A 25,293-nucleotide genomic window follows, 5' to 3' on the forward strand; every position below is an offset into this window, starting at 1 on the left:
AGAAGGGTCAATATGTGAAATAATTAAGGTATCTAATGTATTTTTTTGAAATTGCCTGAACATGTTTCAAATTATATATTAACAATATTTTAATTAATTATATATTAATAATAATATAATTTTGAGTTCGCCTTCGTAAGTACATATAAATGTATGTATGTACACTCACCGATACTAAGCGATTGACAAAAGTATTTGGCGCCATAGCTATTTGCCGGCGAGCGCGTTGTTTTCAACAACATCAAAAACAAAAAAATGTCTTCACCGACTTTTTATTCACATGCAATTGCGTTTGCTTCTCGCGGCTTTAACGACTTTTTTCGGAATTTCACTGACACTCAACCGATTATTTTTGATTGTTTGCAAATTTCTACACACTTTTGCCAAAATAACGGAAGTGTTTCAAATCATAGCACTTTTTATTTATTTATTTAAATATTTTGGCGATTTTAAACAAAAGCCGAGCGCGCAGAAACACGCCAACAACGGCGCAAGTGAGCAATTGTTTAGCAGCAATTTGCTTTTGGCAAGCGTGCAATTGACGTCAGTGGCATTGAACTGACACAAAAAATAAATACAGTAAGTGAAACAAAAACCAAATTGGCGCGTGGCATGCGGGGATTTGATAAATTCGCGGCCGGCGAGTAAAACTTTTGTTTATGTAAATGTAATTATTTTTAATTGTTTGAATTTATTGGTGTATAGTTTTTGTTGGTGTTCTTGATTTTTTTTTGCATGTGCAAATAAATTAGACACAATTGGAAATGAACAAGATGCTCGTGTTGGTGTTTATTTTAAATAAATATTTATGTTTTTGTAATATAATGTAAATGTTTTTCAAATTTTCTTAAAATTTTCAATTATTTATTTTTTAATAATATTTATTGTTTACTGTGCACTTTATAAATAAACAAAATCAGTTTTAATTTTTGGAATTTTTTTTTTCAAAAAAAATATTTTTTAAATGTCATTGACGTAAATTTTTGTTTTAATAAAAAAGTTTAATTAAAATTTTCAATTTCGGAATTTTTTATTTCGTATTTAAATATAATATTAAATTTACTGTTATTTTTATTTTTATATGTTTTAATAATATTATTTATTTTTTTAATAATTTTTTGCATTTCAAAACTTGCTCACTCTTGCACTTAATTTTTTTAACTCAAATTTCAGTCATCTTCAACTTCTCATACCAATCACTTCCAATTTCACTACACAAACATTTATTGAATTCCTTCTAATTCACTTCAGCTGCCGCTTAAACGCCAACAACCAGTCGCCTTGAAAGTAAAATCACAAATAAAACTCAATGTATCTTCAAGTCAAATTCTTCTACTTCCAATATGGTCACTTCGAAACCTTACTAGTGAAGATGAGCTGCAGGTAACAAGCTTGAAGGCACTCCGCAACACATGTAAACAGCTCTACAGCTGCCTAAATGTATGTGCTTCACATATACGCACATATGTTGCTAAGTGTGCGTGCGTGGCGCACATGTGTCTGCCGGAAGTAGTAATCACTTAAAAGGCAATACGACAATAACTATAAAAACACATATGCACATATGTATTTGTGTATTAAAAAAAACAACAATATTGACGTATTTCGCCAGACAAAGTGGCATTTCTTGACTACGCCAAAATTTTATGGCAACATCTATGGATAATAAAAAATCTTCAATACGCATGTTGTTGTGTCAAATGAACACCCACGTTCTAGCACATATGCCAAATAGCATCAGCAATATTTTAGTTAAAAACATATGTGAGTCAAATGTTGCAAAAATATGAAATATGATTTTCAAATGTTTCTCTATATAAATATATATGTACATACGTACACACATATGCCATGTTAGACAAAATTGTCCAGGAAATTGTAGGATATGGTACTTGAATGAAAATTTTATGAATTTAGGCTATAATCCTTAACAGTCTTTAAATAACCTATTATTGTACAGTAAAACGAAAATATAAAAAACTGTAAAAAAACTATAATTCCTATATTTAGATGCTTGGTTTTGATGTATAATATATAACATATCAGAAATATTCTCTTGTTTTAATTTTAATTTTAATTTTAATTTTATTTTTAATTTTAATTTTAATTTTAATTTTAATTTTAATTTTAATTTTAATTTTAATTTTAATTTTAATTTTAATTTTAATTTTAATTTTAATTTTAATTTTAATTTTAATTTTAATTTTAATTTTAATTTTAATTTTAATTTTAATTTTAATTTTAATTTTAATTTTAATTTTAATTTTAATTTTAATTTTAATTTTAATTTTAATTTTAATTTTAATTTTAATTTTAATTTTAATTTTAATTTTAATTTTAATTTTAATTTTAATTTTAATTTTAATTTTAATTTTAATTTTAATTTTAATTTTAATTTTAATTTTAATTTTAATTTTAATTTCAATTTCAATTTCAATTTCAATTTCAATTTCAATTTTAATTTTAATTTTAATTTTAATTTTAATTTTAATTTTAATTTTAATTTTAATTTTAATTTTAATTTTAATTTTAATTTTAATTTTAATTTTAATTTTAATTTTAATTTTAATTTTAATTTTAATTTTAATTTTAATTTTAATTTTAATTTTAATACTCAAAACTACGACGACAATTACACAAAGTATTTTCCCTTCCCAATTGCGAAAATTAATATATTGTTGTATTAAATAATTGCTTTTTTGTTGAATAATTTTTCACAAAAATATGTATAAATCTCGCTCGTTGTCTGGCCGCCTCCCAACATCTCGAAATATCTTTAACCATATTAGTGCCGGCCCAGCCATTTATGTCGTTCGATTGACAATTGCAGCAAGCACTTTACCGCATATTAATCGAATGCAATTATTTCCAACAAAAACAATTTCACTTAAGTATTTTATACATTTTTGCCACAACATTTACGCTTGGTTTTTATTTTTTGTTTTTGCTGTCTAACAAGCTGCCATATTTGGCTGCCTTTTTTTGAGACCTGTTTACTCACATCATTACTGAGTGTCGTCGTATTGCACCTCAGAAATAAATATTTTATAAGCACTTATTGCAATACAAAGTATATATGCAAGAGATAAAATTGATGTGATAAAAAGTATTTGTAGAGATACATATATATAAATAAATACATATTCATATATTTCGCTGAGAAAAAAATTTAAAATAGATGAAGTCGATTGAAACTAGGAAAGATAATTTTTCTTTAGTCCAAATTGGAGCATATTTTTTATCAATATTTAGGCAATATAAATGAATTATGCTTGGAATGAAAACTCAACTTCGAGTCTCGAATAATTTTATCAACATAACTTAAATTGTTAATATTCACTCAAGTCGATTTAAGTTATTTTGATATGTTGCCACAGATAAGGCATATGATAAAATTACTAAAATTTTTTGCAATGACTGTTTATTGATTTTTACAACCATTTATATATAATATAGATATATATGTATGTATCTACTTAAGACCTAAACTCTTGGCCAAATATATTTCAACCTTTTCGATATATTCACAGTACTCCATTTAATTACTTTACTTTATATCCGCTTTCAATTTCTTAGATATTTACATACAGACACATATATTACTATTAAAACAAAGCGTAGATATCACTGTATAAGTGCTAGTTCCGCAACCAATTGGTGTCTACAAAAGTCCTTTATTTCAGAGAGAATGTGAACCAATTTATTCGTTAACCATATACACAAGTCCCCATACAAACATACGTACTGACATAAATACAATTCTACATATGACTACCTGCCACAATGCTAAAATGCCACTATACACACCCAAATCAAATAAGTACCGACAAAGGGCGCACAACACTCCATATACAACTACTACATTTCTATATACTTTCATATATACGAGTATGTATGTAAGTATAAATATACAATTGTACGTATGAACGTGTGATTGCAGAAAACAATACACAAAAGCCAAGCAACATGACGCACTTGACCTTCATTTTTGGTGTGAAACGAAAATTTCGTATAATACCATAGGTATGTTTTTGTATATATTTATTAGTAGAGCACCCTGTAGGATCAGTTTTAACGAAATGGCTAATTGAAAATTGAAAATGCTTCGGAAGTTTCAAAATCAGTCTTCGATTCACCAATCGTTGCTGAGTAGCGAATCGAACAAGCAAATGGTATAAATGTACTAAGCTGGTATAATTGAAAAGAGATACAATAGCAAGTATTTAAGGTATCCGCGTACTACCTTAGACTGAATTTAATTAGTTCAGTTTGTTGCTAATTTCTCACTCATCTTTTTGGACAATAGAGTTAAAACAAATCGAGTAGAAATGGGATCAATTGAAAAAGCCTAGTTTGCAAAAATATTGGTAAACAAAGACTGTCTCATTTATTTAGTTTTTTCTCGCGAAACCATATTAAAAGAACTATAAATGGAATAACGTAAAATCCCTCGAAAATGGAAAGCGAATGATAACAAACACTTTTATACAATACAGAGCTAAGGCCTGTGTATCTGTTGATTTGGATAAATATACCGATCTGCATTAATTTGGATAAACTTTTTGTCGACTATTTTTCGGTGAACCCAGAATTCTTTAAATCTCACACAGCTATAATTGAGCAACTCCACGCTCTGACTGTGAAAAAGTCGGTTCCATCAACGAGTTGGTTTAAATAAATGTATTTTAGTGCCTTTTAGATACAAAATTTTTATATGAGTTGTTCGAGTTCTCTATGATGAACAGGTCGTGTGTAAGAAAATCGTCATATATTCGAGTGAATTTTCGCATTATAATTACATCTAATAAATATCTAAGCGACATTCAGTTCCCAGTATTAGATAATCTGCCAAGAAACACCTCAAATATGAAGTTAAAATCAGCTAAATGACAAGCAAAGAACTGTATTACTATCATATAGCATTTAAGTAATAATCTTATAGTCATTAACTAGTAATCCGTTTACCTTTTTCTACAGGGGCACTTATTTACATTCACTCAAATATAAACCACCTACAAATACAAATAATTTGTAAAGTTACTTGGAGCCGAAAGACTTACAATGCCCAACAGCTGGATGTCTACGGATTAATGTAAGTGCTCATGTGTAATTTAAATTAGCTTATTGATTACTTTAAATTTACATTTCAGATTTCATCGTTATTTTACATCACAGTCATCACACTGCCTATCAAAGTTGTACGCTTTCACTTCTGATTTAGTTTCAATAAGTAAATTCAAAGTCATTCACGTGTAATTGACATAATTCACGGATGATGAGAGAGTGAATTGAACTGTAATGAGTTCATTGGAATTATGATATTGGTAATTAATTTAATTTACATATGAACACTTTAAGTACGAAATTTGGTCTACAATATCGATGAAGTATTGATTAGAGAATATCAAAAAGTTATTCATTCATTCGAATTTTTCTATATTCATAGAATTTTTTAGACTTAACCTATAAACGTAACTTTACTAAATTCAACTTTACTAAATTTATTTTCTCTTGCTGTATTGACAATAACCTCTAGAAAACAATTTTTACATTATGGATAGGGCTGATAAAACCAAAACCAACATCAAAAGCTTTCGTAGAACTTGGTTAGTTCACTAGAGTGCTGTCATGGGTTTCTCATTGTTTCCATCTGTTTCTGATTACATACAAACTATGTCTATAAAACTTATTATGTCTTAAAGTTGTATTTTGACAGCTATCCAAGAAGAAGAAGGTTGCTGCTCTGAAACTTTTTATGCTTCGGTCTCTTCAAATTCATCAACTCATGGACTCAAAACCGAGCCATAACCACTAGCCCATCTGCTTGAAATATTGTCGTCTGACTTGAGCCAAAGTGAATTTTTATGTTATAGATGGATTAGATATAGTTTCTCGGAGAACTCTCTCTCTGCAAGTTTTGCGGAAAAATGTTTATACCACATTCTTAGCAATATATATTTAAACTTTTATAGATTATCGCCACTACTATTTGTGTATTGGTCCACAGAAATTTAATAAACCAACAACCAATAAAAAGTTGTTCTTTGATCATGAAGTAATTATAACCAAAGCCTTCAAACGGTATTCGTGAGTTGTTATTCAATAAATACTTATTTATCAGCTAGTATATTTAGTTGGGCGTTATTTAAACACTAGAGTTTACGGCCATTCATGAACTGTTAGGAAATAATGTAATTCATTCATATTGGCACATTTATTGCCCCTTTTGGGAAGTATAACAAAAATAACTCGATCATAAATTATGCGCCATGGCAACAAAATATGAATATAAACTATTTCAGTAGCAATACTCAAAAATAGAGTATTCACACACACGAATACTCCTGTACATCATCAAATTACGATATGGCAATTAATATGACACTGCGCTTGCACCAACTTCAGTTCTAATTTACAACATTTGCAACAGCACAAGCAGCCAAGTCGTTCAACTTCTTGCAAGGTACTTGCAAAATACCGGTTCATCACTGAGTATGTTTGCATATTTGGTAAAGTTGCCCTCTCCCCTTACAAAGTGGCAACTCTTAAAGGCTTTTGGTTACACAAAATGTAATTAAAAGCGAAAATTCTAGCGAAAGCTAATGCAATGTGCTTGGAAATGGGTTAATGGATGATAAAAAATGAGAACAAAATAAATTAAATAATAAAGAAATATTTTTTTCTATTAAAAATAAAAATTTTAATTACAAATTAATTTAGAAAAATTTATGTTTACAAAAATTTAAATTTATCTAATTTCTTCATATAAAATATAATTATTATAATTATTTTTTTCTATATTTTTTAAACTAAAAATATTTAGAAAAGTACTTTAAAAATTGTAATTAAATATTAAAAAACAAAAATTCTAAGTCTTTCTTTGGTCTCTTGCGGTTTATACCCCCCTACACCCAACTATGCAAACTCACCAAAAATAAAATAAATAAACTTTTGCAGAAGCTACACTAATCAAGCTGTTGGTGCATTGAACTCTGGCTCCAGGCTATGGAAAAAAAAATAAATGAATATAAAATTTCTACAAAGCACATTCACCTGACACAATTCTCACAATCAAGCAGTTACAGCTGGGCACTTGAGTGAAGGCATAAAAATATCACAACAACAACAAAAAGGAAATCAGAATTCACAGCTGTAAGAATGTTGCTCGTTTAGCGCAAAACTTAGCGCAAAGAAACAAGTTGCTAAGTGACTCCCAAGCGGTTGGCGGGTGTGGCTACACATATACATACGTAAATTCTAGTTATATTAAGTACATGAGTACCTAGGCAGGGAGACAAGTATTTGCATATACACACATAGTTTTTATATTAAAGAGTTTCCGAAGACGTCACTAGTCTTTTTGATTTGTTTACCCAGTAGCGAATATTGGTGACTGTCCTTAGATGTTTCTCACTAACTTGCGAGACCGAAGTACTATATCATAGTGAGGTCAAACAGTTAAAGATTGAGGAAAGAGAATAATGTTTCTAGTGACTATGCTTAAATCGGTTTGCAGGGTTAGGTTTATAGGATGAATACCTTTCTTATTTAGACAGGTTCGCAATAAATATTGTTTTAGACTGACTTTAAACAAATGTTTCGTATTTTTAGAACTTAGTATTTTTAGTGTCCTAGTAGCTATAGAATATATATATTATATAATATTATATTATTAATATTAAATTAATATATATATTATATTATATATATATTATATATATTATAAAAAATAGTAGTATATCAATCGATTGAATTATCTTCGAAAATTTAACTCGCATCATAACATTCTTCTTATTGTTTGGAAAATAAATTTGGATATAAGTTAAACATTGATAGGCAATAGTTCGAAAATATAGTTTAGATTTGGTTAGGCTGATAGGCCAGTAGGCTATGAATAGACCTGTTATGGTCCTTAGCGATGCCTGATGGAGTACCGTCACGTAGTCCCAAAGTGAGTTTGTCTCGAATGCTAAAATATAGATCTTGTCAGATAAATCTCTAGAGGTCTAAAACAACTTGAAGGGAATTGTGAAGTATTTGTGAAATATGATCCCTGTGTTCAAGGTAAATGGTCAAATCTATATATATATACTTTATATGCAATACTCCGTGGGGTAGTCAGTTGAACGCTATTAACTTAGGGTGGAGCCTGCACAAAATTTGGATTGAAGTGGGAGTCAATTTTACCTTATTGGTACTCCTGTTAGATATTTGAACATTTCAATTTTTGAAGGCTTTTAAAACTCCACTCGAACTGATTTTTATTTTTTTTAAGAAATAAAAGTTGAAAGTCGATTCAGGAGGTTAATCCAAGTCCAAGAAAACTCAGAGGGAATATACATATGTCATTCAAATCTCTTTCTACTTAAATGAAAATGGTCTAATTCTATACTAATTAATGTCGTTTCAAACTAGGTAAGAAAATCGTCTTCGATTTGCCACTTCCCTTCTTTTGACAACATGTTAGAACTCTTCTTTCTTAAAAAAAAAATTGCATGAGAAATGATTGACTTCAAAATAAGATAGCATAGACATAATCGCTTGCTCTTCTTCATATATGTATTTCCTTACACCAGTTTTATATATTTATACCAGTTGTTTGTTCGATTCACCACAATCCACATTTGAAAGAATCAAAGACTGCTAATACTAAATTCAAATAAAAATATTTATTATGAAGCCAGCATAAACAATTGAGAGTACACCGAAAACGACTAGTCCAACACTAGCTAGCAGTGACTAGCTTCGAACCTGTTACACTACTTGGTATAAGAACAGCCCATACATATACTGTTAAGTGCTGGCAATTAGTGTCCCCCAAGTAAATTGCACTTTTTTACAACAGTTGTTTTTGCAGAATGTGCAGAAAAGTGTTGTTGTTGATTTTATTATTATTTAACTTTACTGGCAACTACTAGAAGAGCTACAATTATGTACACACGCAAACATGCATATGTAAATGTTTTCTTATGCAAATATGCGTGCGGATGTGTGTGTGTATGCAAAATAACTGCATTTTACCCATACAACGGTGACAGAATGTCAGCAACAATCGTCGTAAATGCATGAAAGTGATTAAATATTTATATTATACTACGCTTGGTCGGCCGCCAGCTGCTTGTTTATATGGCAACTCTATTATTTTTGCTTTTAGCATTTGCACTGCATGTGGTATCAAGCAGATATATATGTATGAATGTATGTAAGTAAATTTATATACTTTTCTAGCACACGCTCCTTCATCAGGGCGTGTACATAATGGAGTTCATGTTGCATTAATTATTTAAGCGGGTAGTTGGTTGGTACTCACGCCTTTAGTGCATGTGAATTACGCAGTTGGCGACAAACTGTAATTATTCGCTAAAATTGCAGTAGCGCAAAATTCTTCAAAAATTAAATTTGAATGCAACGCATGAATCATGCTTCATTCTTGAATGCAATTCAGTTAATTTGCTTGGGGAAATTATTATATTAGGCGGTCAAGGAGGAAGTTATGCGTGACGAAAGTAATTATATATAAGTTTTCCTATTCACGACCGCAAGTGGGGTTAAAAGTGGACCTAACTTAGAGACAACTGTAGAAAAATCAAGGGGTTTCCTGATAGTTTGATAAATAGTATAGTAAATCGCGACAAAATATATTTCCTCACATCGAAAGGCGGTGTCTTCAATACTTCTGCAATCCATATAACTATTAAAATGTTAGATTAGGAGTTTCCCAGAACTGTTGGTTCTTTACCAATCTAAGATTTTACTCTATCGGATCGAAATCTCTCTTCTGCTTCACAATTTGTAGACAATGACAGCAAAAATAATTTCCGAATCGATGTTGCTTGGCGTAGTAATGTGGACTTTAGACAAGAACTTTCTGCGAGACTGCGAGGTCCTTCTAGAAATTAGGTGAGTTTGTCATTTTGTTGTTTTGATCAGGAATCAGGAATGCGCTAAATAGATTCAGCGAAAGATTCTTAAGATCCTCGAGCTTCAATATTTCGAATTACTTTGAACCACACAAACTTGTATGAAGAAGTTCAAACTTGGAGGTCGAGTTTGCAATCCTTCAGCCGTTCAAAACCAGTAGGTTCGCTCGCCCAAATTATTCATTTCAATCCGTTCCAGCTACAGACAGATCTACGTAATCGGAAAGATTCCGGATGTTCATCCGGCCAAGGACTGTTTACTGTCAACCTTAACCTGGTAATAAATATTTAGACAAGGATGGCTTTCGGAGTTCAAACTCACACTTCAGTACCGGTATAGACAAATTTGAAGCCTTGAGTATATATATTTCACTCTATGAAGACAAAAAGGCTTTGAAGGGTTATAGCTAATGGAGATAACGACAAGAGTTACTTAAGCCGGAAAGTCCATACTATTGGAAATTTTATATTTGCTAGTTACTTGACGGAGGTTTCCTTGTAAAGGTTAAAGGTTCTCAAAATCTTAAATCGCATTCGAATAGCGGATTAAATTTTTCTAACCTAAAAATTCAGTCGATTGTTTGGGATTGCCTGCCAAGAGTTAAACGAATTTACGGATTTGGAACTCTACAAACTTTAAGCCGTTTTCGAATAGCTGTTTGATTGATGATATGAAGTTTTTTCTTTGAAATCCAACTGTATATAAGTCTTGGATCTTCAACCCACGTTTCATTGAATAGTAGAGTCGCTTCCCGAATAAGAAAGATCCGAAAAAAGTAAAGATAATTCCAACAAGGTTGCGCTTTCTTGGCGACAGTGGCAAGTTCAATACACAGACTGCGGTCTACTAAGAGACGAACGGAACGCAGATGATTACTGAATGAGTGTACTTAAATCTTGTGGGAGGTCCGCATGTTCAGGTGGCATATTAAAATATTTAACACCATAAAATTGACAGTTTCAAGTGTCGCATGAGTAAAGAAAACGTCTCAGTTAGGCCAGAGAACAAATGTATAACAAGTGAACAAGAAACCTTTATATGTAAATGGCGCATTTTATACTGAAAGGTATTAAATAAATGTGTGCATATGTATGTAAAGTAGTAATAAATCATACAAGAGATCGATAATCAAGCGAAGCACTTATTCATATTACATTCTAAAACCATATACAGTGAGTAACAGGGTGTAACTATCTCAGCTCAATACTTCCGCACTGGGAGCGCCAAGGCAGCCAAAGAATTGCAACATAAGCTATGTGTTGTTATAAGAAGTTCCCACGCCCTTGAGAGCATGCGGCATGTGTAAATACATTTCAGAAGACTACCTACAAGATTGCATACATATGTACACACGAAAAAAAAAACATTTCCACAAATGTAGCAAAGGGAAAGACCTTGACAAACAAATCACTTACAAACACACACAAACATATGTTTTTACACAAGAGCGCAAGAAGATTGTGAAGCCATAGAAAATGTGGAAAGGAAAATGCTGAAAAAAATTGAAGACATTCATACGTATCTGATACAACTACACAAGCAAACACTTTAAATGCAACATTTTTTGCCTATTGGAGGCATCCTTGGACGCAGCGGCACTGCATGCGTACCTGCAATTACATGTGGCAAGGCCTTGACTTGCACACACACACACTACAAATTAATGCATAGAATATATTCGACTGCAACTGCAATGATGAATGGTTAGCCAAATGTAATTTAAATACTTTGAGCAAATAATCGTGCGTATGTATGTCTGTACTCTTATGCTTGCCACCAAATAGTCATTGCCGGCTCATTAACTTTCTACGCTAGTGGCTAAATGGAAAACGCCTACTTAGGCATACAGACGGCTGCTGCCGCTGGCGAAAATCGGCAAAGTCAAAATAGCGATAATTATTATTTAACAAGATCTTTTAGCTGCGAGCAGGCGCACACACGCTACAATGTTGCAGACGCCATACATACATTTGTAAACACTATAAATGTGTGTTTGTTGCGCATACATATGTGCTAATGAATTGGAAAAATAAATAGTTCCGAAATTATTCGCTGAAAATCGCTACAAAATCCATTGGCATTGCCTGCCCGTTGGCATTGACTCTTGACCGACACTTTGATGATTGCACATATACATACATATTTACACATACCATATAAAAAGTACTATATAGTATATATATATAATCTTTGCAGCCATAGCAAATTGATTGCATTGTTAAAATACATTTGAAATTTGAAAATAATTGCCAAAAAGTTGCATTTAGCAATTCGCTTTTGTTTTCACGAGTTTAAAGCAGATTGTGCATGAAGTGGAAAAGTGTAACGAATCGGCGCTATTTTTTATTCAATTATGTAAGTGTTATAGTTTTTATGTTGTTCATTTAGTTAATAATATTTTTTCTGAAATTTGTGTATTAAAATACTAATAAAAATCTGTCCATTATTTAATTTAATAGGTGCATACCAAAAAATTAAAATATCATGTTTGAGTAATAAAATGTGTTATCTGTTAAAAAATTCCATATACTATTAACATAAAAACAAGTAAGGAAGGGCTTAGTTCGGGTGTAACCGAACATTTTATACTCTCGCAATTTATTTATGTATTTAACTTTATTTATATTATATAATACACAATTTGACCCACATATTCGTCATATATATTGTATAAAGTCCATTGAAAGTTGGAAACCATAAATTAGGTTTGAAGCACCGAGGTCCTCATGTTCGATAAATGGGGTCTTGACAACCTATGGTCCGATTTCGGTGATTTTTAGAATGGGGCTGCCACACTATAAACGTAGTATTTGTGCAAAGTTCTGCATCGATATCTTCACTAGTGCTTACTTTATATATTGTAAAGTTAACGATTCAGATCGTCTTCAAAGTTCTGGTATATAGAAAGTAGGCATGGTTGTGAAGCGATTTGGCCTATTTTCACAACATATCATTGGGATGTAAGGAAACTATTACAAACCAAGTTTCATTGAAATCGGTCGAGTAGTTCCTGAGATATGGTTTTTGACCCATAAGTGGGCGACGCCACGCCCATTTTCCATTTTGTAAAAAAATCTGAGTGCAGCTTCCATCTGCCATTTCTTATGTGAAATTGAGTGTTCCTGACGTTTTTCGTTAGTGAGTTAACCCACTTTTAGTAATTTTCAACCTAACCTTTGTATGGGAGGTGGGCGTGGTTAATATCCGATTTCAACTATTTTCATGGTGTGTGGTGGGGTACGTAAGAGAATCGACTGCAGAAAGTTTGGTTTATATAGCTTCATTGGTTTGTGAGATATATACAAATAACCGATTTGGGGGCGGGGCCCCGCCCACCTCCCCAAAAAAATTACATCCAAATAGTGCGATCCTTTATTCCATATTTTAATGTTATAACTTTTTTTATGGCTTAGTTATGACACTTTATGTGTTTTTGGTTTTCGCCATTTTGTGGGCGTAGCAGTGGACCGATTTTGCTCATTTTCGAAAGCAACCCTCTCATGGTCCTAAGGAACATGTGTTCCAAGTTTCATTAAGATATCTCAATTTTTACTCAAGTTATCGCTTGCACGGACTGACGGACGGACAGACATCCGGATTTCAACTCGTCTCGTCATCCTGATCATTTTGATATACATAACCCTATATCTAACTCGTTTAGTTTTATGACTTACAGACAACCGTTATGTGAACAAAACTATAATACTCTCTTAGCAACTTTTGTTGCGAGAGTATAAAAATAAGACTTTTGCAACAGATATTCACAGCACGGAAGGGCATTATGATTTACAAATGTTTAGGTAAGTAGACGTGGTCACAGCTCAACATCTGTCTGTGCGGTCAAACAATTGGTTAAACAAAAATTTGATCTGGATAACCTAATATAACTACACTTAAACCTTGATACAATGAGAAGGTTGGTAATCTTGATGGCCAAAATCGGACTTCTGCAACGGCTAAAAAATAGTAGTTAAACAAAAAGTGATATGGCAAAAGCTATAAAACTCGGAACACATGATCTAGGTACGGAAGGGCATATGTGGTTAATTGTTTGGTAAATTGGCGAGAGAAAACCAAAGGGAGAGTTTTGGTTTATTTATCACAAACCACTAAAACTTGGAAAGTAGTGAAAGTTGTAGTCTTCTCAAGATAGCAAGGAAATGCTTCACTACAAAATAGGTTACACTTCCTACTATCGCTTTGACCACTTTGATCCATATTGGATGCATATTATTTTGACAACCTTATGTACTTTTGATAATGAGAATAACGCATAATACAACTTCAAATTGATGCCCAGCACAAATATCATTAACGAAACGGTGGAATAGAACTGCAACCAAATACAAAATTTATTAATTTAGTAATCCCTATACTTTGGCAGCAACAGCTTTAAATGTTGACAAGATTAACTCAAGGTACAGCAATTGCTACAAAATGTTGTCTATATTTTCAAATATTTAGTTACTCCCTAAATAATTTCACTTTATCAAATAGTTAACTAGAAGAAAATTTAACATACATATACATTATCCACTGCGATGCGTGGCCCGGCCACTAGTTATGTATAATATATAAAACTATTTCACTATCTTCTAAACACTTATCATCTGTTAAAATGTCTTATAACTGCTGTGCGCTTCACAAAATATATTTGGCAACTCTATTCAAATAATTATTTCATTACAGCAATTTTCCAAGAAATTAAAAATTTCTTAAAAGTACAATAACGATGATGAATTCTATTACGGGTAAATAAGAGATACAATTTGGAAGCACAAATATGCAAAATAACGAAAGGAAAACAGGCACAAAACTGTCATGATTTTCTCATAATATTTCCTAATATCAAAACTTATAATGAGTTGCTATTTTAAAGTGGACAACCTAGTAATATTAGGCGTGTTTTATTTGACCAGCAAATTAAGCTATTAGCTTATTTTGTATGGAAGACTTAGCCAACATAATTATGTTGGCTTGTCATAAGCTATCATAGCTTGTATATTGAACTAGAGGCATTGCCAGTTCATCGTTTTTTTTCATTCACAATAGTTGGGGTTTTTCCAAAAAAAATGTAGTTGGCAATAGCGAGAAACCCCATTTTGACAGATAAAAATGTAAACAAACCAAAATTTTAAATTCTATCGAACTTTATCCATATTTAGTTAGACCATCCCGGATCTAATAATGATTGTAGATTCCTTAAAAGCTCAGAATATTATACAAAAGCGGTAAACAAAAGGAAATTTGATTTATAAATTCAACTTTTTTTTTCAAATAAATTACATTTCAGCTGAGAGTTCGGGCCCGCATTGCCAACACAATTCATTTTTAAGCGAAGATATGAAATAAGCTAAATGCGTTTTATTTGTCCATGATTTAGCTATTAGCTTGTGGTGGTCAAATAAAACACGCCTATTGAAGCAAATCATCTTATTCCGTTTAGAACGCCGCAAAGTATACTTCATTATCAGTTCTATCAGTACACATTCCAATTAGAATCGTATATTCCTGCTGTCAGCATTGCCACACTAAAATTTGTGAATCATGTTCAAAAGCATACAATTTTCGTGAATTTAAAACTATTTTTAAATCCTGGCTGTTGTGAAATCCAAGACAGTTTTGTTGTATGTCAGAATGGCAAACCAAGTCCGATTTTCTTTATTGACACAGAATCTGATTGGACTTTTGTCTTTTCGAATATAAGCAAACCAGTATTCGAATCAGTTGCTCTAAGATGTCCTAGTTTGTTTCTGATTGTTAAACCGATAAAATTGGTTTCTATGACACTTAAAACCAAACAAAAATGTAAACCTTATAAAATAATTATTATATTAAAATGTATATAAATACAAGTATAGAACAGAGTTACCATACTTTTTTATTTTTACACATTTTTTTATAATATTACAAATATTCAATATAACTTATGTAGTAAAGCATTTACCTAATGACATTTTTATGCCTAACAGACATACGCAGATAAATGTTAAACTTGTACAAATTGAAAGTTAATGACCTTAAAAATATGAATGTTGAAAACATTACGTTAATTACTATTTTATGTGTCCCTGTAATCATTGCCACGCTTTGGGTTATTTAAGGTTTCACTTGCTGAAGATTTTACTTTCACTTTTCATCATTAAAATGTATTTATATGTGTTTTCAATAGTTAAAAATTCGGCTGCCTTAGGACACAAAGAATCACATAAACCAGTTTTATAGGAAATTTACGGCACCATGTGCCAACAAAGAGCAGTAAACAAAAATAGAAAAGTTATAAAAAACCAGTGACGTCTCACCATAAATGGCATGCTCATTGACAAATTTGGTGTTTAATTTTTTTTTTTCGTATTTTTGCTACCATTTTTGGGCACAGCACCATGGAGATGACAAATTAATGTTAAGCAATGTATGTACAATAAGTTTTTCAGATAATTTTTGAGCAAGAAATATATATATGGGTAGTTAAAAACTATTTAATTTAATAAAATTAATAAAATAATTGTATAGTAAATGTCTTATATCCCTATATTTTTCACAGAATATATGTCTCATGAAATTTTTTTTTCGAAAAAAAATTAAATATTTTTAGGATTTCTATCAATTGTAAATAAAATCAAAATATTTTATTTAATAAAAAATAAGTTATAAATATTATGAAAAAAATTTAAAACCTCTTGAAATACATACATAACATCGCAAATCCCTCATACGCGTGCCTAATGGCCTGAACTTAATAAAAATAGCGTTACAAATAACAGTTGCTAAACACTTTGATTGATTACTTGTTGACAATAAGTCAAAACTTCATAGATCATAGACCCATCAACGACAAGCGCGAAACAAAACACAAATCATCAATCGTCTTCAAGGAAATCACTACATCATCTCTTAAACTTCTTCTTAAGCAATTTTGTTTTTGTAATACATATACATATATATTTATGCAGTACTTAGATATGTAGGTATATAACTGACACAACAGTCATTAACTACCATAAGTACACAATCGTCTTAGAGTATGCAATAAACGGTATTGAAGACGTGCGAACCACGCTGCAGATACAAATATGGCAAAACAAAACCCTGTTGGAATCCTTGGTAATGTTCATTAAAGCTTCATAGAAGTATATAACAAGATTATTACTCGTTCCTCGACAGAGCGATCCAAATCGATGCTATAGATTGTTCTCTAGATGATTGCGAAGTCACCAGAAAATGAAAATGAAATGACTTGTAAACGGATCAACAGTGGGTAAGAAGACCAAGGATTCTAGGCGTGATTCTGGATTCCAGCAACCGGGATCGCAAAATATAAAATTTTTGGAAAGCCCATGTTTCTGAGCTTATATGAATATATTTTGCTGATTTTTTATATTCTAAGGGAGAAAACATTAAATTAAAAGCCAGTAGTTAGTATCAAATAAGAAACATTTTATTTCTGAACCGAAGTACTCTTTAACTATATTACATTTAAATTCACAGTTATTTTTCCTACCCATACAAATTCTCACAGGGTGTGCAGCGGCAACAAAGTTTATTTTTATTCCACGGTATTTATTACTGTTGCTATTGTGTTTTACAATTGCTTGTGGCCATGACACTTGTTTTGTAGCCTTATTATTTTTGGTGACGCTTAGCGATTGTAGCTGTCGAAAAGCGTGTTTGGCAAAACAAAAAAATACCCTGTGTGGGCAATTATGTACATTTGTACATATATACAATAAGTACCACGAGTAAGTGTCATCTTGTTTTGTAGCTGACGGTCCTTGTGTAGCTTCCATGTACCAGTATTTTATTTAATAAAAAATATATACATTAGGGTGTTTCTTAAATGTAAGAATATACATTTTAATATGATTTTCTAGAACTCAGTATCTTAATTGATACTACTCTAGATAACAGCCACAAAAAATATTTGACTGAATTATAAGTTGAGAAAAAGGTTTACTTTTTGAATCTTCCTTAAATGATCTAACCTTTGACCCCTTTAATATATCGCTGAAGCGTCTCTTATCGGTATAAAGATTCTTATAAGAAACCTTTAACATATCTAGTGTCGATTAAGTTGTGAGACTAGAAAAAAAATTAATTAGAAGAACCGAACCACCCTCATTTACCCGTATACCTTTGTACTATGTCTTTTATTTTGTCTTCTGCTCTGACCAAATTGTAATTTATTACAATTGCTGTTGGTAAAAGCGATGTGTTGTTGTTTGTTGTGGTACAAAAAAGGGAAAATCGCTAGAGCAATTATTTGCCACTGACCACTGAAGACACTTTCCATAACAATTTTGCTAATGACATTGTCAACACCTAGAGGTATACCAGCATAAATATTGTTATGTTAAATATATATATATGTTTGTATGGAAGTATTTTGTTGTAATAATGATGAAAGAAAACTCAAATTGTTTTTAATTGTTCAACTTAATGTGGACAAGAAATGTAAGAAAGCTTTCTTTAGCACCACAAATTTAATGGTCCATGAAGTACAAATTATGATAATTTCTCTTCTAGAGTGGTGGAGATGGAGCAATTAGTGCTTTTTGAATAGAAGTAACTTTGGACTTTCGAAATTAAAGATTATATATTGGCCTCAGTAAAGTTCTCTTTATCATAAGCCTGAAAAAATAACTTTTATGAAATTGTTATTAGGGAGGCTGTCAACTTTAAAGAACATTAAAATACATATGCTATCTAGTCGTTTTGATGTTGTGAATACTTTCCACATCTATGGAAATCGACAGGTGGAAGCTATAATTTTAGAGATTCAATTCATCTCCATCATTGATCAGTATTATCCTACGCAAACTACGGAAGAAATTGCAAATCTTTAACAAATTTGTCCTTCAAATATCTCAAGACTGTCATCATTAATTTACTCCTTTCAATATTTTACACCACATACATACATAAAAGGAAGACAAATACTAGAGATCCATAAATTAAATAATTTTTTTTCCGAGAGAGAACTTCTTATTTGCATTGATTTCTTACACGAAGTATTGAGGAAGTATATATGTTGAAAAAGTTTTACATTCAAACAATTTCGAATTTCTCTAAGTTTCCCTGCTTCTTAGTTCAAAAGAACTTACTACGATATTCGTAACAGTTTTTTATAAATACAATAAATCTCCAATTATATATTCAAGAGAATACTGCATTTCTTCTTCATTTAGTCCGAAATCTAATATGCATAATTACCACGTAATTTTTAGGTGACACTAATTGATTGATCATCAACGTCTGACAAATTTAACTAGCATGGCATTTACACTTCATTGAGTAATCTTCTCAAATTCTCATTGACTGTTAGAGCACTCATAATTAAAAATTTAACATTTTTCTGCGCGCTGTTGCCAACCGACAAAAACTGTCAACGGTAATTTGATTGATTGACAATATTCCCACATCTCCATATGAATCACGATTACACAATTTTGTGTCAGAAAAAATTGACAAAAAAGGTGATGACTCTATGGATGATTTTTAAAGTTACGCAGCTTCATATGTTGCTGTTTTAAGATTTAGATATGAGTAAATCTGATACTGAATCTGTCAACGAGATTTATAAGAGTTAAAGTTCAACGAATAAATTATAAATATTGATTTTGAATGTGTTGCCTTAAGAGGTTCCTTTAAGGAATCATGGAGATGCTTGAAACATTATTATATCAGTATATTCGTCTATAACCTATTTATGGAATTTATTAAAAATTAATGTTCCAACTATTTTGCTTTCTTTATTTGATTCTATACCTACTCAGAGAACTTTTAGCACTGAGGACGATAAAGCTTTAGCGCAATGGAGAACATAAAGCTCTCAGAGTTCTTTAACAAATGTCAAAGTGGCAAGCAATATGACATCCAAAATCTAAAGAATTTAGTTTTTGTTCAGTATATTCTAAGAGGAGCCCAAAAATAATTCTTCTCCTCTTCTTGACTGGCGTAGACACAGCTTACGCGGTTATAGCCCAGTCCACAATAACGCGCCATTCATTCCTCAAGAGGGGATTATTTTTATACTCGAGCCCAAAAAGAATTCTTAGATATTAATAATTAAACGGTTGACTCATAGCTATCTTTGTAGTTTTTTTGTTGATAAAATAAAGTTACCAGAAAAATAAATATATTCTCTCGAAACAAATTGAGTAAAACGTATAGCTTTTTCGCGCATTAGCTAATTGTTCAATTAACGGTCTTTGCTCGATTAATGCGCTTATATAGATCGATTTACCATAAAAAATAAGAAGCTCATTTTTCTATATTAATTTTTAATAGAATTTTAATCAAGTCGAGTTTTCGTTCATGCTGCTCGACGATAGATGTCGCCGCTGGATATAAATAATGAAATAGCAATCAGCTGATCAAACTAATCCACTTCTTATAAAAAGCAAAAACAAAAATGTATAACAGCTAATGATTATCGAGTAGCCGGTAGAGCGAAGGGCGCAAACTGGTTTCACAATTAAAATTTTAATTGCTCAATTAAATCGTCTGTGCGAAAAGGCTATTGCGGGAATTCTTATCTCGAGAATTAATTGCAAAGGCATAAGGTCAAACTGAGTAAACTAATTTCACTTTGCAGACAAGATCGGTAAATGGCAGAGTGAAATATGCTGAAAAGGGGGATTTTTATGTTTTCTTCTGATGTTCAAGTTTTGAGCTCCAAAGAGACTACCGTCTGAGCATCATTGATAATCCAAGGCTGTTTTCATCCGAATCATTCACTGTAGTCATGCCTCTAATATTGAAAAAATACCCATAAACTACATAACTCTCTTCCGTCATTTCCACAAATGGCCACTAACAGTAACTCAATAAATCTCTCACCCACATAAACACACACACAATTGAGTGAATTACTCATCGCATTAAAAGTTATAAAAAAGGAAATTTTATAAAATGATGCGCAGACAGGCCAGATGACTAGCAACAAATTGATTCGCCAGCGAAACATGATTCATTGAATTACAAAAACAGAAACAAACAACAAAAAATAAATTCGCATATGGAATTTGCGTATGAAAGTGAGAAAAATGACTTAATCGCAAACAGGTTTCAACTGTAAATATTTGTATGGCACTAACAATGTGTATGCAAATGTATCAGAGCCATTTTAGTTTTATAACAGCAACAACGGGCAGCTGGCTAAAAGCTTAAAGTGTTTGCATAAATTGAATTTTTATTTCAAAATTGTAGAAATAGATAGAATTTATAGACATTTCACTGGTTCAATGTTGCATACATAAGTGTGTGTATTTACACACTTTTGAATGACTCACAGAAGCACTTGTAGCTGCGGCTGATCTCCATGTGACCTTTATAATGCCGTTTTAATTTCATGCCGGAATTGTGGCGCTGACATAAATTTATGCCACTTACAAATGTGACAGTTAAATGCGCTAAATACACAGACACACGCACATATTATATGTGTGGAGACACGAGCATTTATTTATTTAGCCTTTTTTAAAACAATAGAAATTTAATAGCTGCGTGTGTTTGCGGCTCAGCGTGGGTGTCATAAGGTCAATCGTTCACCTCCAGTAACCTTACACCGCGCAGCATTCACTCAAAGTGTATTTGTGGCACTTCAGTTTTATGAAAAAAAAAAATTAAAATATCAGGCGTCACTGTTACTTGTCGCAATTATGCGGTTAATTGTCGTGCCAAGAGTATAGCAAAAAAACAATAATACAGTTAAGGCGAACGGTAAACTGTGAATTTGTTTGCGCCACTAACCCGAAGTGACAGAAAAACGGTTTAAATGTGGAAAAAACAAAGCTCACAAAATTAATTTAAACAAAATAATATTTGCAGTCATCTTAGCTCGTCAGAAGTGCTTTATGGAATTGATACGACATTTATGGTATAAGTCTTTGACTCAAAAGAAGTTGGAGAGTGGCGAATCGAACAAATATTTGGTATAAATCGCTTAGACTGGCATAATCATATATATATATAAAGTAACAAGCGGTTATACCACTTCTCTCTCTTATACATTGAACTAGATAATTTAGTTGTTGCTGGTACCTTTACATGTTTCAACAAGAGAATTAACACTCAAACTCAACATTCAGTGTAATTGTGAATCGATAACGACTGGTGTTCGGCAATTAAGAAACACTTTTTGAGGTTATAGGTTTTAAAATTAGTACAGATTAATATATGAGTGACATTGACATCGGTAAACCTATGCGCTGTCTGTACAATGCATAGACATAGAGAGGTGCATGATAGGAAAAATCCAAGCGGCCTAGAGGGATATACCGAGTTGTAAAACCGCAAAGGTCATGTGCAAAGCGGTAGATCGGAAATATACAAGGTTCCTACTGGCACTCAATAGAAAGGTCACAGCCTAGTAGTGGCACATGCCACGTGCATAAGATGGGGTGGTCAGATCGGGAGGAATGCAGGAAGTGTCAAGAGCTGGGCACCAAGGGAACACTGGAGCACCTCTTTTGCATTTGTCCTGCGTTGGCGAGACAACGCTTCAGATATTTAGGGGTCCCACAATACGAGAAGTTGGAGGAGATATCGTCAGTGGGCCTCATAATCTCTTAAAATTCACGCGCAGGCATGACTCATGAGAAGGCACTTCATCTGGTCTCGATAAGGACTATAACTGGTCTATGCGTGGCCTGCAGGCCTACCAGACCAACCTAACCTAATATATCATTAGGTTTACAGGAGCCTTTGAGAAATTTGTATTATTATGTATGTTATTTTAAAAAATTTAAATATATAGACCATGAGTTGTATTCGCCTATGTTTTTTGGATCACCTTTTGATAACCTATTCTCGATTGTACTTCAAAAAATTTGGAATTAGCTGTAATGAAGAGTTGAATCTGTTTGAAGTCTCTACTGGCTTACTGGTTTGACCCTTTTATGCAAAATTATTAATGTGAGATTTTAAATAACGCCTTTTAGATACTTGATATAACCCTCTGAGTTAAAATAAAATTTATTTCGTGTGAGGGTCTATTACGGAGGACTAAAATTACGCAGAAAAACACAATTGACACCAAAAAACATAAGTACTCAAGAGAACTTGGACAAATCCGAAGAAGGGGAGGGACAAGATATGAATCCCAAAAAAATGTTTGTTAATAACCAATAATATACAAGGAAAAACTCACAAATAAAATTTGGAACAAATTAACGTTAAGCCTTCCGATAAATCTATAGCTTTTTAAGTCCGAACTAAAAAAAATATATTTTAAATAGCCATTTTAAAAAAAGTATTATTATTTTTTTAAATTTTTTGTTAATTGTTTTTTATTTAAATTTTCTTTCTTTTTAATTTTAGTTTTATTTATTTTTAAATTAAATTTTTTTTAAATTTTCAAATTAAAAAAATATTTTTATAATTCAATGGTATTAATAATTTTTTTATTATTAAATTGCTTTTAATATATTTTTGATATTTTAGTATAGTAGAGTATAGTATTTTAGTATTATCTAGTATGATATTTAGTATTAAAACTTCAAATTACTTAATCGCATCAATTTAAAAAAATATATATTTTTAATCACTCTAATCCCGCCAAATTTTCGCACAAAGTAGACAGCTGATTCAAAATTAAATTTTGCACCATAAATTTACAATTTTATTGCTATAGCAATAAAACCAGCTGCTGTATAAAGATGCGCAAAGTGTTGTCTTTACTTTCAAATATATTCCAGTCTATTAAATATAACCATAAAACTTGTTTTTGTATTCCAAAATACAGAGGAAGTTAATATAAAAACACAAAACAACAAAAAGGATCACTTAAATTTAATTGGCTTCACTGACATAAAATCACATGCGCCAATAAACGAACGCGCATCGAGCTAAACAAGTTAATTTTTGTCACAATTTATGCAACGAAAAAAAACTGGATTTGTTTAAAACTGCAAAAAAAAAAACTACAATTTGTATACACACAAACAAACCAAATTATAGAAACGAAATTTTGCGTTGTGAAAATTTTAATGAGCTCATGGGAATGCTATGCATTATTTGCACTATTTATGGTTAGACTAGTGCTAAGTGTGTGAAGGAAAATATGGTTTGAAATTTTTATTTTTTTTTTAATACACTCATTATTATGATACCATATGCCGCTAAATATATGTACATACACATATATATATATATATATATATATATATATATATATTATATATTTATATGTATGCGTATATGTAAATATGTTTGTTTGTATGTCATTGACGCTTAAAATATTTTATGTAAATTTTGTTGTATTTTTAAATAGATTTTTTACACCCGTTTGAGCAAATTAGCGAATTGCTGTGAATGCAATATATTTGTGATCAACTTTAGTGTGTAGTGGATAACTCACACATACGTATGTTCGAAAGCCCGTTAAAATGCCTATTTGTTGGAGCGATAAGTTTGTGACATCTGTCATTCAGCTGGGCGCTAATTTCATTAGCGAAAACGTGATGAAAATTCATTTCTTATTAGTGGAGAGAAAAAGCTTTATATTAAAAATATTTTTTTTTTATAAATACGCATCTACTTAAAGGTCAGTTAGGCAGATATTGACATCAAATCGCAATAAGAAAAAAAAATAATAATTTTGAAGAAAGGAAATTTCAAAAAATTCAAAATAATAATTTTTTTTTTAATATTTTAACTTAATTTTTTATTTATAAATTCTTATAAATAAACAATTAAAGCAAATTTTTATGAAAGACTATTTTATGATAATCAAAATTCATTTAAAATTATTCGAAAATATATATTTTATTTTTTTATTTAAAAAAAAAAAATAGATTTGTTATTTAAATAATTCTAAAATTTTTAAAAAGTTCAAAAAATACATATATGCTTTTGATTTTTTTTTTCATAATTTTCAATCAAAATTATAGTTTATTTTTGAATTTAAAGAATTTTATTTTGTTTCTGTACTTAGTAATATTACAAAAAATATTTTTATTCTTGAATTTATTTCATAACTTTCTTTTCAAAAACTTTGAAAATTTGAAAACATTTATAATTTCAAAATTCGAAAATTTCAGGTCTTTATTCAAAGCGAATATCATTCACCTGATTGATTGTGAGAAATAAATATATGCCAGACTTTAAATACAAGTTATTATTAGAATGAAAACAAAATAAAGTGTTAGTCATATGGACCTATACCTACAGTAGTAAACTCGAAACAACAAATAGTTCCTTAAAAAAAACTCCGTAAGTTCCACGATGAAAAATGGTAGAAGATCCAAATAACGAAGATAATTATAAAGACGAAATGAATATTATGTTTCTCTATAATAACTGATTGAGATAAACCAGATAGTTAGAGCTCTAATCTGAAAAGGAACATCTCTACAAATACCAAAATTACTT

At 31.0% G+C, this 25,293-nt stretch overlaps 1 protein-coding gene across 3 annotated transcripts in view; it reads right to left on the minus strand.

Annotated features, from left to right (window-relative positions):
* The window catches only part of LOC105217323 (uncharacterized), a 111,460-nt gene that overhangs the window by 20,467 nt on the left and 65,700 nt on the right, over window positions 1–25,293 (minus strand). Inside the window, exon 1 of one of the 3 annotated variants that reach the window (XM_029043511.2) lies at window positions 170–220. The exons of the other annotated variants lie outside the window; for them this stretch is intronic. Coding sequence (XP_028899344.2) covers window positions 170–205 — 36 coding nt within the window. The 5' untranslated portion in view covers window positions 206–220. Of the gene's footprint in view, window positions 1–169; window positions 221–25,293 lie in introns of those variants that run through there. 3 annotated transcript variants of the gene reach the window in all.

This window comes from Zeugodacus cucurbitae, chromosome 3 (genome assembly GCF_028554725.1).
Source record: "Zeugodacus cucurbitae isolate PBARC_wt_2022May chromosome 3, idZeuCucr1.2, whole genome shotgun sequence".
Lineage (NCBI taxonomy): Eukaryota > Metazoa > Arthropoda > Insecta > Diptera > Tephritidae > Zeugodacus > Zeugodacus cucurbitae.